Consider the following 12972-nt stretch of genomic DNA (forward strand, 5'->3'; position numbering starts at 1 on the left):
GGATCAGAAGGTCCTGTTTCAGAGGTAGCGACCAAGGTGGACAGGATGACATGTCCAATAGATCTGCATACCAAGTCCTGCGTGGCCATGCAGGCGCTATTAGAATCACTGATGCTCTCTCCTGTTTGATTCTGGCAATCAATCGAGGAAGCATTGGGAAGGGTGGAAACACATAAGCCATCCCGAAGGTCCAAGGTGCTGTCAAAGCATCTATCAGAACCGCTCCCGGATCCCTGGATCTGGACCCGTAACGAGGAAGCTTGGCGTTCTGTCGAGACGCCATGAGATCTATCTCTGGTTTGCCCCAACGTCGAAGTATTTGGGCAAAGACCTCCGGATGAAGTTCCCACTCCCCCGGATGAAAAGTCTGACGACTTAAGAAATCCGCCTCCCAGTTCTCCACTTCCGGGATGTGGATTGCTGACAGGTGGCAAGAGTGAGACTCTGCCCAGCGAATTATCTTTGATACTTCCATCATTGCTAGGGAGCTTCTTGTCCCTCCCTGATGGTTGATGTAAGCTACAGTCGTGATGTTGTCCGACTGAAACCTGATGAACCCCCGAGTTGTTAACTGGGGCCAAGCCAGAAGGACATTGAGAACTGCTCTCAATTCCAGAATGTTTATTGGTAGGAGACTCTCCTCCTGATTCCATTGTCCCTGAGCCTTCAGAGAATTCCAGACAGCGCCCCAACCTAGTAGGCTGGCGTCTGTTGTTACAATTGTCCAGTCCGGCCTGCTGAATGGCATCCCCCTGGACAGATGTGGCCGAGAAAGCCACCATAGAAGAGAATTTCTGGTCTCTTGATCCAGATTCAGAGTAGGGGACAAGTCTGAGTAATCCCCATTCCACTGACTTAGCATGCACAATTGCAGCGGTCTGAGATGTAGGGGTGCAAAGGGTACTATGTCCATTGCTGCTACCATTAAGCCGATCACCTCCATGCATTGAGCTACTGACGGGTGTTGAATGGAATGAAGGACACGGCATGCATTTTGAAGCTTTGTTAACCTGTCTTCTGTCAGGTAAATCTTCATTTCTACAGAATCTATAAGAGTCCCCAAGAAGGGAACTCTTGTGAGTGGAAAGAGAGAACTCTTCTTTTCGTTCACCTTCCATCCATGCGACCTTAGAAATGCCAGTACTAACTCTGTATGAGACTTGGCAGTTTGAAAGCTTGAAGCTTGTATCAGAATGTCGTCTAGGTACGGAGCTACCGCAATTCCTCGCGGTCTTAGTACCGCCAGAAGAGCACCCAGAACCTTTGTGAAGATTCTCGGAGCCGTAGCCAATCCGAATGGAAGAGCTACAAACTGGTAATGCCTGTCTAGAAAGGCAAACCTTAGATACCGGTAATGATCTTTGTGAATCGGTATGTGAAGGTAAGCATCCTTTAAATCCACTGTGGTCATGTACTGACCCTTTTGGATCATGGGTAAAATTGTCCGAATAGTTTCCATTTTGAACGATGGAACTCTTAGGAATTTGTTTAGGATCTTTAAATCCAAGATTGGCCTGAAAGTTCCCTCTTTTTTGGGAACCACAAACAGATTTGAGTAAAACCCTTGTCCTTGTTCCGACCGCGGAACCGGATGGATCACTCCCATTAATAAAAGATCTTGTACGCAGCGTAGAAACGCCTCTTTCTTTATTTAGTTTGTTGACAACCTTGACAGATGAAATCTCCCTCTTGGGGGAGAGAATTTGAAGTCTAGAAGGTATCCCTGAGATATGATCTCTAACGCCCAGGGATCCTGGACATCTCTTGCCCAAGCCTGGGCGAAGAGAGAAAGTCTGCCCCCCACTAGATCCGTTCCCGGATCGGGGGCCCTTGATTCATGCTGTCTTAGGGGCAGCAGCAGGTTTCCTGGCCTGCTTGCCCTTGTTCCAGGACTGGTTAGGTCTCCAGCCTTGTCTGTAGCGAGCAACAGCTCCTTCCTGTTTTGGTGCAGAGGAAGTTGATGCTGCTCCTGCTTTGAAATTACGAAAGGAACGAAAATTAGACTGTCTAGCCTTAGGTTTGGCTCTGTCTTGAGGCAGGGCATGGCCTTTACCTCCTGTAATGTCAGCGATAATTTCTTTCAACCCGGGCCCGAATAAGGTCTGCCCTTTGAAAGGTATATTAAGCAATTTAGATTTAGAAGTAACGTCAGCTGACCAGGATTTTAGCCACAGTGCTCTGCGTGCCTGAATGGCGAATCCGGAATTCTTAGCCGTAAGTTTAGTTAAATGTACTACGGCATCTGAAATAAATGAGTTAGCTAACTTAAGGGCTTTAAGCTTGTGTGTAATCTCATCTAATGGAGCTGATTCAAGTGTCTCTTCCAGAGACTCAAACCAAAATGCTGCTGCAGCCGTGACAGGCGCAATGCATGCAAGAGGTTGCAATATAAAACCTTGTTGAACAAACATTTTCTTAAGGTAACCCTCTAACTTTTTATCCATTGGATCTGAAAAGGCACAGCTATCCTCCACCGGGATAGTGGTACGCTTAGCTAAAGTAGAAACTGCTCCCTCCACCTTAGGGACCGTTTGCCATAAGTCCCGTGTGGTGGCGTCTATTGGAAACATCTTTCTAAATATCGGAGGGGGTGAGAACGGCACACCGGGTCTATCCCACTCCTTAGTAACAATTTCAGTAAGTCTCTTAGGTATAGGAAAAACGTCAGTACTCGCCGGTACCGCAAAATATTTATCCAACCTACACATTTTCTCTGGTATTGCAACTGTGTTACAATCATTCAGAGCCGCTAACACCTCCCCTAGTAATACACGGAGGTTTTCCAGCTTAAATTTAAAATTTGAAATATCTGAATCCAGTTTGTTTGGATCAGAACCGTCACCCGCAGAATGAAGCTCTCCGTCCTCATGTTCTGCAAATTGTGACGCAGTGTCTGACATGGCCCTAATATTATCAGCGCACTCTGTTCTCACCCCAGAGTGATCACGCTTACCTCTTAGTTCTGGTAATTTAGCCAAAACTTCAGTCATAACAGAAGCCATATCCTGTAATGTGATTTGTAATGGCCGCCCAGATGTACTCGGCGCTACAATATCACGCACCTCCCGAGCGGGAGATGCAGGTACTGACACGTGAGGCGAGTTAGTCGGCATAACTCTCCCCTCGTTGTTTGGTGAAATATGTTCAATTTGTACAGATTGACTTTTATTTAAAGTAGCATCAATACAGTTAGTACATAAATTTCTATTGGGCTCCACTTTGGCTTTAGCACATATAGCACAGATATCTTCCTCTGAATCAGACATGTTTAACACACTAGCAAATAAACTAGCAACTTGGAAATACTTTTCAAGTAATTTACTATAATATGAAAACGTACTGTGCCTATAAGAAGCACAGAAAAAGTTATGACAGTTGAAAATTAATAAACTGAAAAGTTATAGCATCAAATCTTTGTAAAAAACACAATTTTAGCAAAGGATTGCTCCCATTAGCAAAGGATAACTAACCCTGATAGCAGAAAAAAAATAAATAAATACAGAAATAAACGTTTTTTTTATCACAGTCAACTACAATCTCACAGCTCTGCTGTGAGTGATTACCTCCCTCAAAACAAGTTTTGAAGACCCCTGAGTTCTGTAGAGATGAACCGGATCATGCAGGGAAGACAATAAACTTCTGACTGAATCTCCCCCTCACACATAACAGTGAGAGAGATCAGTAAACTGTCATAAATTAAATAAAACGACTGCCAAGTGGAAAAAAAAAAAAATAGTGCCCAAAACATTTTTTCACCCAGTACCTCAGAAAATTAAACGATTTTACATGCCAGCAAAAAACGTTTAACATTAATAAATTGAGTGTTATTAAAAAGCCTGTTGCTAGTCCCTGCAAATTAGGCTAAAGTTTTATGCATACAGTATAATTCCAGTGAAGTGCCATTCCCCAGAATACTGAAGTGTAAAATATACATACATGACAGCCTGATACCAGTTGCTGCTACTGCATTTAAGGCTGAGTTTACATTATATCGGTATGGCAGAATTTTCTCATCAATTCCATTGTCAGAAAATAATAAGCTGCTACATACCTCTTTGCAGATTAATCTGCCCGCTGTCCCCTGATCTGAAGTTTACCTCTCCTCAGATGGCCGAGAAACAGCAATATGATCTTAACTACTCCGGCTAAAATCATAGAAAAACTCAGGTAGATTCTTCTTCAAATTCTACCAGAGAAGGAATAACACACTCCGGTGCTATTATAAAATAACAAACTTTTGATTGAAGGTATGAAACTAAGTATAATCACCACAGTCCTCTCACACATCCTATCTATTCGTTGGGTGCAAGAGAATGACTGGTAATGGCAGTTAGGGGAGGAGCTATATAGCAGCTCTGCTGGGTGAATCCTCTTGCACTTCCTGTTGGGGAGGAGTTAATATCCCATAAGTAATGGATGATCCGTGGACTGGATACACTTAACAAGAGAAATATGTTTGCAACAGATAATTCTAAAGCCACACAAGCCCCACCCATCGTGGGCGTGTCAAAATTAACATGTCAGTCGACATATTATGTGAAGCTCCGTAATAAATAACTAACAGAGTATCACCAACATTGAGCCTATTCTCCTCAAGTCCCCAGTGCCTGCAAATGCTGCCCTATATAATCCCCTTAAGTACATTAGGATTACTGTATCGTTCCAGGAAAATAATAAAATGCCATATTTTTTCCCTAATGAATAAAGTGCCCAAACTTTTTCTGAGTCCTTTTTCTTTACTAGTCCCAGAAAAAATAGAGTCAGCACTTACCTCATAAATCTGCCAGGCACCAAGGCAGCTCACTAGGTTTGAGAGGTCTTCTCCCTCACATGGACCTGTGGAAAAAGAGATAAAGACTGAGTAATCTTACACAGGCTTTCAGGATTAGGGCAGCATAAATAAATGGGAGGCGCAGTGAGAATTATGTCCCACAAGTTCCCATTGCTCTAAAGCCACCACTGCTCTACTGAAGAGACTGATATGGACTACGGCTACACCCCAGAACAAATCAGCACAATCTTGTACTAGTTAAAAAATAATAAACTCTTGATTGAAGAATCTTTTACTAACACCTAACTTTACCACTTCCTTGCTCTAACGTAGGCAAAGAGAATGACTGGGGTGGGATAGAAGGGAGGTGATATTTAACAGCTTTGCTGTGGTGCCAGGAGTGATATTCCCAACAGTAATTCATGATGATCTGTGGACTCATCGTGTCATTAGAAAGAAAAGATTTTAAAAGCATTTGAAAAAAAACACATTTTTTAATTGTTTTTTTAAAACGCTGCACACTGTGCTATCAATCTGTTGAAAACCCTGGTGAGTATGTTTATCTCATCTCACTTGATTGATGCAAATGAGGATTTGCTGCAAACGAGTTTGTGCACTGTTCTAAGCAATCATATTGTAGTTGAGGCTGGTTCATATAATCTGCAGCATTTTGAAGCATATTTAGGTTATTGGATTTGACTTCCACTTAGTTTTACAGTATAAACAAAGTATCTTAACCCCTAGACAGCAATAGGACGTTCCATGCCATCCTAAATCACTGGGCTTTAATGCCTTTAGGACAGCATGGAACATCTTAACTTTTACAGCATCCTGCTCCCATCCTTTTAAAAACTCTGGTGGATCCGACTGGGGGACTGCCTAGCATCGCAGTTCCCCAGGAGCCAATCTACATTGTTTGGAGTCACATGATTGCAGCGACAATCATGTGACATCCTGTCTCCATGGATGTTTACGTTTTTATTATGGACATTTCCCTGCATCCCGAAGGGGTTAAGCAAAAGCACCCAATATAAATGATAATACGTAATACAGAGAATAACAAAATGTTACATATTATTTAAAATACCCTTATATTTCTTACTACAGAATTCTAAAGCAGTAGATACAGTATAACATAACATTAGAATACACAATTCTCTGATAGTATGAATACACGAATATCAAGTATAGCGCTCAGGAAAGGTTCCTAAAACATGGAGCTCTAATTCAGGCGTGCTCAACCTTGGTGTTCCAGAGGTTTTGTAACTACCTTTCCCATAATGCTCAGCCAGCTAATGCTCAGTGTCTAAGCATCATGGGAAATGTAGTTTCAAAACCCCTGGAGCACCAAGGTTGAGCAGCCCTGCTCTTACTAAAATGGCAATAAATTATTAGAGAGTTGTAAATCCAAATACAGTAGAACAGGGGTTTTAAAACAAGTCCTCAGGCCTCCCAAACAGGCCAGATTTTCACGATTACTTTAACCATGTTTACTAATAAAAGGATTATTTCACTTGTGCTCCAGTTCAGATTTCCTGAAAATCTTGCCTGTTAGGGAGGCCTGAGTACTGGCATTGAAAAACCCTGCATTAGAATAATACACTTTTACTGAGCCATTTTTGATTATACTTTAGATGAGGGACTGGGCTGTAGAGGGACAAATACTGCTTTCTTTATGATGTAGATGTTAAGGAGTTGTTTATTTGTTTGCGTTGTCTCACTAAGCAGTTATTAGTAGCTGGATATTAAATATGAACTACTAAACAAAATGCTTGTTCTTGGTATCTTATATGCAATTACAACACTTTTTATACATTTACAGTGTGCCAAATAATTGAAACAGCAGCTGACTGTGTATATATTTGTTCTGCATGAAATGAATCAGTAAATATATGTGGGCGATGATGTAGCACTGACCACTCACAAAGCCTGTAATAAGTTTACTAATGACACTGCTAGCATATCACACAACCACAGTTATGAAACATCAATATGAAGTCCTTGAGTATTTAATTAGAATAAATATATTATTGTTTGCTTCCGGTTGTCCTTGGAGTGGAGTGATTAGTTTATCTACAGATAGAGCTCACTGATTGGCTGTTTCAGAATGTCTTCAAACTTTATTTACCTAGTTCTGCTCTCTCTCTTCTCTCTTTCTCTCTCTGTGTAGGTGCAGCAGTTAAATGCAGTTGCATCAGCATGGAGGCACTGAGAAGAAGCGCAAACCACGTGGAGAGGCAGAGGCATTGTCAACAAGAGTGTGACTTATATGAGATAAGTAGGGCCCTCATCTGGCATATTTGAGGTCTGGGGGCAATACAAAATCAGAGGCTAGAAGGCCATATGTAAATAAAGGCCATTTTGTCGTCAGAAAAATTAAGAAACATTTCTCAATTTAGGTGGGAGAGTTTATAAGCTGTATACATAAAAACTTGAGCAACAAAGCTAATTGAAGAGATTTTTAAGGCTTTTCAGAGATTTTTGCTGTCAGATGTCCTAGTCAAGTTGCAAAGTAGGGAAATGTGCTTAAAATATTTATGTTAAAGAAAAAAATATTGTGGACAATAAGAAATGATCTGTACCCATAGAACAGTTCATTTTAAGCAGATTACTACCTAAGGGATAAAGTACTCAAGCAAAGAGCTAATATTTTTTTTTTTTGTAATTAAAGTAACTGCATAGACACTTTCTGCTACGCCCAATACATCTTTATTACTTAGCAAATACCGTAGTATTGACAAGATCAGTATAGGTGGCAGTTTCCACAGGCAAAACCAGCTATTTCCAATGATTGTCCCTTTTTATCAAGCTAAGCGCCACCCACGGTTAGTTGTCCAGGTTACTGCCCATGCAAAATTAAATTATGAAAAAAGGAAATTGGACATTAAAGTTTTGTTTCATGTCACCGGCAGCCTTAAATTGAACCTGCCCTGCTTTAAATAGCTTTGCATCCTGTGAGAGGGAGATAAATGCTGTCTATACACTGAGCAAAATTACCAGAAAATCTATATATTTTTAATAATTATAATAAAAAGGACTGTACAATAAGGTGTTTCACAATGGCTAAGCATATGCAAATAGGGGGTGGGGTTTTAGGTGAGTGATGGGTAGCATTAGTGGCCTAGCTTGTAGCTTAAAGGGACAGTACAATGTAAAATTGTTTTTATATGAATGTATTTTCAATGACTATTGAATACCAGCTGCAGAGTATAAAACGTGTGAGAAATTGCATTTTTCGGTTTGTGTATATGAAGTAGCTGGTTTTATGCTTTTAAACCACTGCCTATTACAATGGGTTGAGCTTCAGGTAATATCAGATCTCATTATGTTATCACTTTTATGTACACAGACTTGCTTCATTATCTTAAATTTGTCTAGAAAACCAAAGCTCAATACTTAGAGAGAACAATGGAGAATTATCATTTTATTACATAACTATCATATCCCCACTGAGAGTGTAATCTCTTCTGCTGGCTGTGTTTACTTAGGCTATTTAATAGAATATACTCCAGTATAGGTTGGGATACCACAGGCTAAATCAGCTATTTCAAATGCCAAAATAGGGGTAAAGGAGCTACTTGTAAATAATTTAAAACACTCCAGCAGGTAAAATTAATCATTGGGAACAATTTAAAGGGGAGAAAATGTTTGCGTGAACTGTCCCTTTAAGACTTGAAATTGTGAGCCCTGCTATCTATATCTAATAAATATATATATATATATATATATATATATATATATATATATACACACACACACATTTGCTAACTTAATAATTGTGTAAAACTTTGCACAGCTAATCATTCATAAATACTTAACCCAACTAATGACATCTGCCTGCGTAAGTTATTTAACACTTATATACAGATCCACATAACTCTTAAGTTGCTTGTACCATAAAGTTCAAATTAAAGGCACAATAAACACTGAGATTGCAATATAAAATGTATAGTTGTGCATAGTAAACAAGTCTGCAATATATCTTCATGATTTATCTTAAACCTATTCTCCTGTAATTTAAGTATTAAGTTGTATTAAGTAAAATTGTTCTGAAAACTGAAAGAGCACATGGGCAGGCTTTGAATATCTCTGTCTAACTGTAGTTCCCTATCTAATCATTTCTGCTGAAGCAAAAAATGGAGCTTTTGTTAACACATTGACAGTGTCAAGCCCTATGATCTTAAGACTCAAGCCTGGATTGGCTCCTCTAACTAAGGAAAGTGGTGGGTGGAATTTGGTAAAAACAAATGCTGCAAACAGAGTGTTTAACATATTGTCAGAGTATGAAAATTATTAGAACAGTTTATCTATTGGAAGACTGCAGAAAAATGTTGAAATTACAAGTTATTTACTGTCCTTTTAAAGGGACATGGAACCCAAATTTTTTCTTTCATGATTTAGAAAGAGCATGTGTTTTTAAACAACTTTCTAATGCACTTCTATTATCTAATTAGCTTCATTCTCTTGATATTCTTTGCTGAAAAGCATATCTAGATATGCTCAGTAGCTGCTGATTGCTAGATGCACATAGATGCCTTGTGCGATTGGCTCACACATGTGCATTGCTATTTCTTCAACAAAGGATATCTAAAGAATTAAGCAAATGCGATAATAGAAGTCAATTGGAATGTTATTTAAAATTGTATTCTCTACCTGAATCATGAAAGAAAATGTTTTGGTTTAGTGTCCCTTTAAGCTTTTCTTTAGTCAGTGCTTACCTTGGTCTTTAAAAAAAAAAACACATTTGGTGAGCATTTGCCTTCACACACCCACCCACCAGAACCCTGAGGCATTAAACATAGGGCTAGTTAAAGTGATAATAAATCCTAGCATTTTTGAAATGTTAGGAATCGCCAGTGCTATAAATAAAGGGGACTTTTAATCATGAAGTATAAAAACACTTTATGTTGAAAGAACCTTGATTTTCCAGCAAGTTTATGCCGAGCAATAGCCATGGTAGCCAATCAGCATTATGCTGTATGGCTAGCTAGCATCTTATTGGCTAAGGAGGTGGAAGCTTTAATATAGGACAAAATTCAGCTGTGAGTGAATATAAACGCATTATAATGGCAAAAACAAAAAAACTATATGCAAATAAGTGGATACCTCGGCATAGTACGGTCCAATCCTTGCAAACGAGGAGTGAGATTATCCTCCAGTAAATTATTGATAACAGTTTCAGGATTGTGTCGGTATTCTTCAAGGCAGTTCATGATGAAACCCTCCCCTAAATCTGGAAACAAATCCTTCACTTGAGAGACTAAGGAATCCAATTCTATCCCACTAGGTGAGGGCCCAGCTGATGCACCCATACACTGTTGGAAAAAGTAAGAATAAATGACCTAACCACTGAAACAGAAAAATAGAGGACCTTTAAAAACACCCTTTATTGCACAGGGGTCAACAGAGAACATGAGGGACATTATAGTCAAAAAATGACATGCTCTAATTTATTAGAGTTTAAAACTAGCAACCCTGTAATGCTAGGTATTTAACTCCCAGCTGGGTCGTGTGACTAGGGCTGCTGATTGGGTCAGTGGCAGTTTCCATTCGGGACCTGGAATGGTACTTCTCCTTTGCAGGAGTTAAACACAGAGGTACAGGGTTGCAAATTTTAAAATGACAAGTTGTAAGAAAATAGTGCTTGTATTTTTTTTTGACTATAAGAAGAAGTGGTCATCTGTAATGCAGCAACAGAAGAACATATATGAAAGAAGAAGAGTAAAACAGAAGAAGAAAGCAAGAGAGATTAAAAATTACTGTTATTCACATTTTATTTGCAATCAGCATGACTGTGTGTTTCCGACAAAAGATTATCATAGCTGTGCATTACTGACAAGTAATAGTAGTATCAGGGTAAGATGAGACTTCTATGTAAGCACAGAATTAGGAATTAAATTTTTCCTTTCTATAATTATATATGCAGGACTATGGGAAACAGTCTCTATCAGGGCCTGATGATCAAAGATTCTCCAGCTTGGAGAGAAATTATAGTGCAGACTTCCCAGCGACTCAACTTACTTAATGCTAAATGAAAAAGAGCGGAACCTGGACTTCCCAGAGAGATGAGAAATGCCTTCCATGATGCTCTCCTCTCAGATAAGATTATCTAAAATGATACTCCAGCACTGCAAGATCTTACAAGATTCTAGAAAGGCAAATTTCCATGCATTTCTGTATGTGAAGGAGAAACAAGCTCAGTGCAGTTTAGCACTGCATGACAGAGTTTTGTTACACTTGTGCTTGTTATTTTATATTACTTTACACTTCAGATTTGGTCCTTTAAGTTGTATTACATTTAAGCTGTGCACTTTATGTTTTGTATTTTAATGCATTTAAATTTAGAAACAGCAGTGAATTTACACATTCTGATTATGTTTTGAAAGTTCCTGTGTTACTTTAACAAATAAGGATCATACTGTGTATATCTATGTATGTTTTATGAATTACATTGCACTTTGTATTTGTTTTAGCTTTAAAAACATAATTTATGCTTACCTGATAAATTTATTTCTCTTGTAGTGTATCCAGTCCACGGATCATCCATTACTTATGGGATATTAACTCCTCCCCAACAGGAAGTGCAAGAGGATTCACCCAGCAGAGCTGCTATATAGCTCCTCCCCTAACTGCCATTACCAGTCATTCGACCGAAAACATGCAGAGAAAGGAAAACCATAGGGTACAGTGGTGACTGTAGTTTAATGGAAAAATTACCTGCCTTAAAGTGACAGGGCGGGCCGTGGACTGGATACACTACAAGAGAAATAAATTTATCAGGTAAGCATAAATTATGTTTTCTCTTGTTAAGTGTATCCAGTCCACGGATCATCCATTACTTATGGGATACCAATACCAAAGCTAAAGTACACGGATGACGGGAGGGACAGGCAGGCTCTTTATACGGAAGAAACCACTGCCTGAAGAACCTTTCTCCCAAAAACAGCCTCCGAAGAAGCAAAAGTGTCAAATTTGTAAAAAGTATGAAGAGAAGACCAAGTTGCAGCCTTGCAAATCTGTTCAACAGAAGCCTCATTCTTAAAGGCCCAAGTGGAAGCCACAGCTCTAGTAGAATGTGCTGTAATTCTTTCAGGAGGCTGCTGTCCAGCAGTCTCATAGGCTAACCGTATTATGCTACGAAGCCAAAAGGAGAGAGAGGTAGCCGAAGCTTTTTGACCTCTCCTCTGACCAGAATAAACGACAAACAGGGAAGACGTTTGTCGAAAATCCTTAGTTGCCTGTAGATAAAATTTCAGGGCACGGACTACATCTAGATTGTGTAGCAGACGTTCCTTTTTCGAAGAAGGATTAGGACACAAAGATGTAACCACAATCTCTTGATTGATATTCCTGTTAGTGACCACCTTAGGTAGGAACCCAGGTTTAGTACGCAGAACTACCTTGTCTGAATGAAAAATCAGATAAGGAGAATCACAATGTAAGGCAGATAACTCAGAGACTCTTCGAGCCGAGGAAATCGCCATTAAAAACAGAACTTTCCAAGATAACAACTTGATATCAATGGAATGAAGGGGTTCAAACGGAACCCCCTGTAAAACATTAAGAACTAAGTTCAAACTCCATGGTGGAGCAACAGTTTTAAACACAGGCTTGATCCTAGCTAAAGCCTGACAAAAAGCTTGAACGTCCGGAACTTCTGACAGACATTGTGTAAAAGAATGGACAGAGTTGAAATCTGTCCCTTTAAGGAACTAGCGGATAAACCCTTTTCTAAACCTTCTTGTAGAAAAGACAATATCCTCGGAATCCTAACCTTACTCCATGAGTAACTCTTGGATTCGCACCAATATAAGTATTTGCGCCATATCTTATGGTAAATCTTTCTGGTAACAGGCTTCCTAGCCTGTATTAAGGTATCAATAACTGACTCAGAAAAACCACGTTTTGATAAAATCAAGCGTTCAATTTCCAAGCAGTCAGCTTCAGAGAAATTAGATTTTGATGTTTGAAGGGACCCTGGATCAGAAGGTCCTGTTTCAGAGGTAGTGACCAAGGTGGACAGGATGACATGTCCACTAGATCTGCATACCAAGTCCTGCGTGGCCATGCAGGCGTTATTAGAATCACTGATGCTCTCTCCTGTTTGATTCTGGCAATCAATCGAGGAAGCATCGGGAAGGGTGGAAACACATAAGCCATCCCGAAGGTCCAAGGTGCTGTCAAAGCATCTATCAGAACCG

The 12972-nt window shown here is 39.6% G+C and overlaps 1 protein-coding gene across 1 annotated transcript in view; it reads right to left on the minus strand.

The window, feature by feature from the left end:
- Positions 1-12972, minus strand: part of ASCC2 (activating signal cointegrator 1 complex subunit 2) — a 147338-nt gene that overhangs the window by 106770 nt on the left and 27596 nt on the right. Inside the window, 1 exon segment of the mRNA XM_053702191.1 lies at positions 9878-10086. Within this exon segment, the coding sequence (XP_053558166.1) occupies positions 9878-10086 (209 nt within the window).

Source organism: Bombina bombina, chromosome 2, assembly GCF_027579735.1.
Source record: "Bombina bombina isolate aBomBom1 chromosome 2, aBomBom1.pri, whole genome shotgun sequence".
Classification (NCBI taxonomy): Eukaryota; Metazoa; Chordata; class Amphibia; order Anura; family Bombinatoridae; genus Bombina; species Bombina bombina.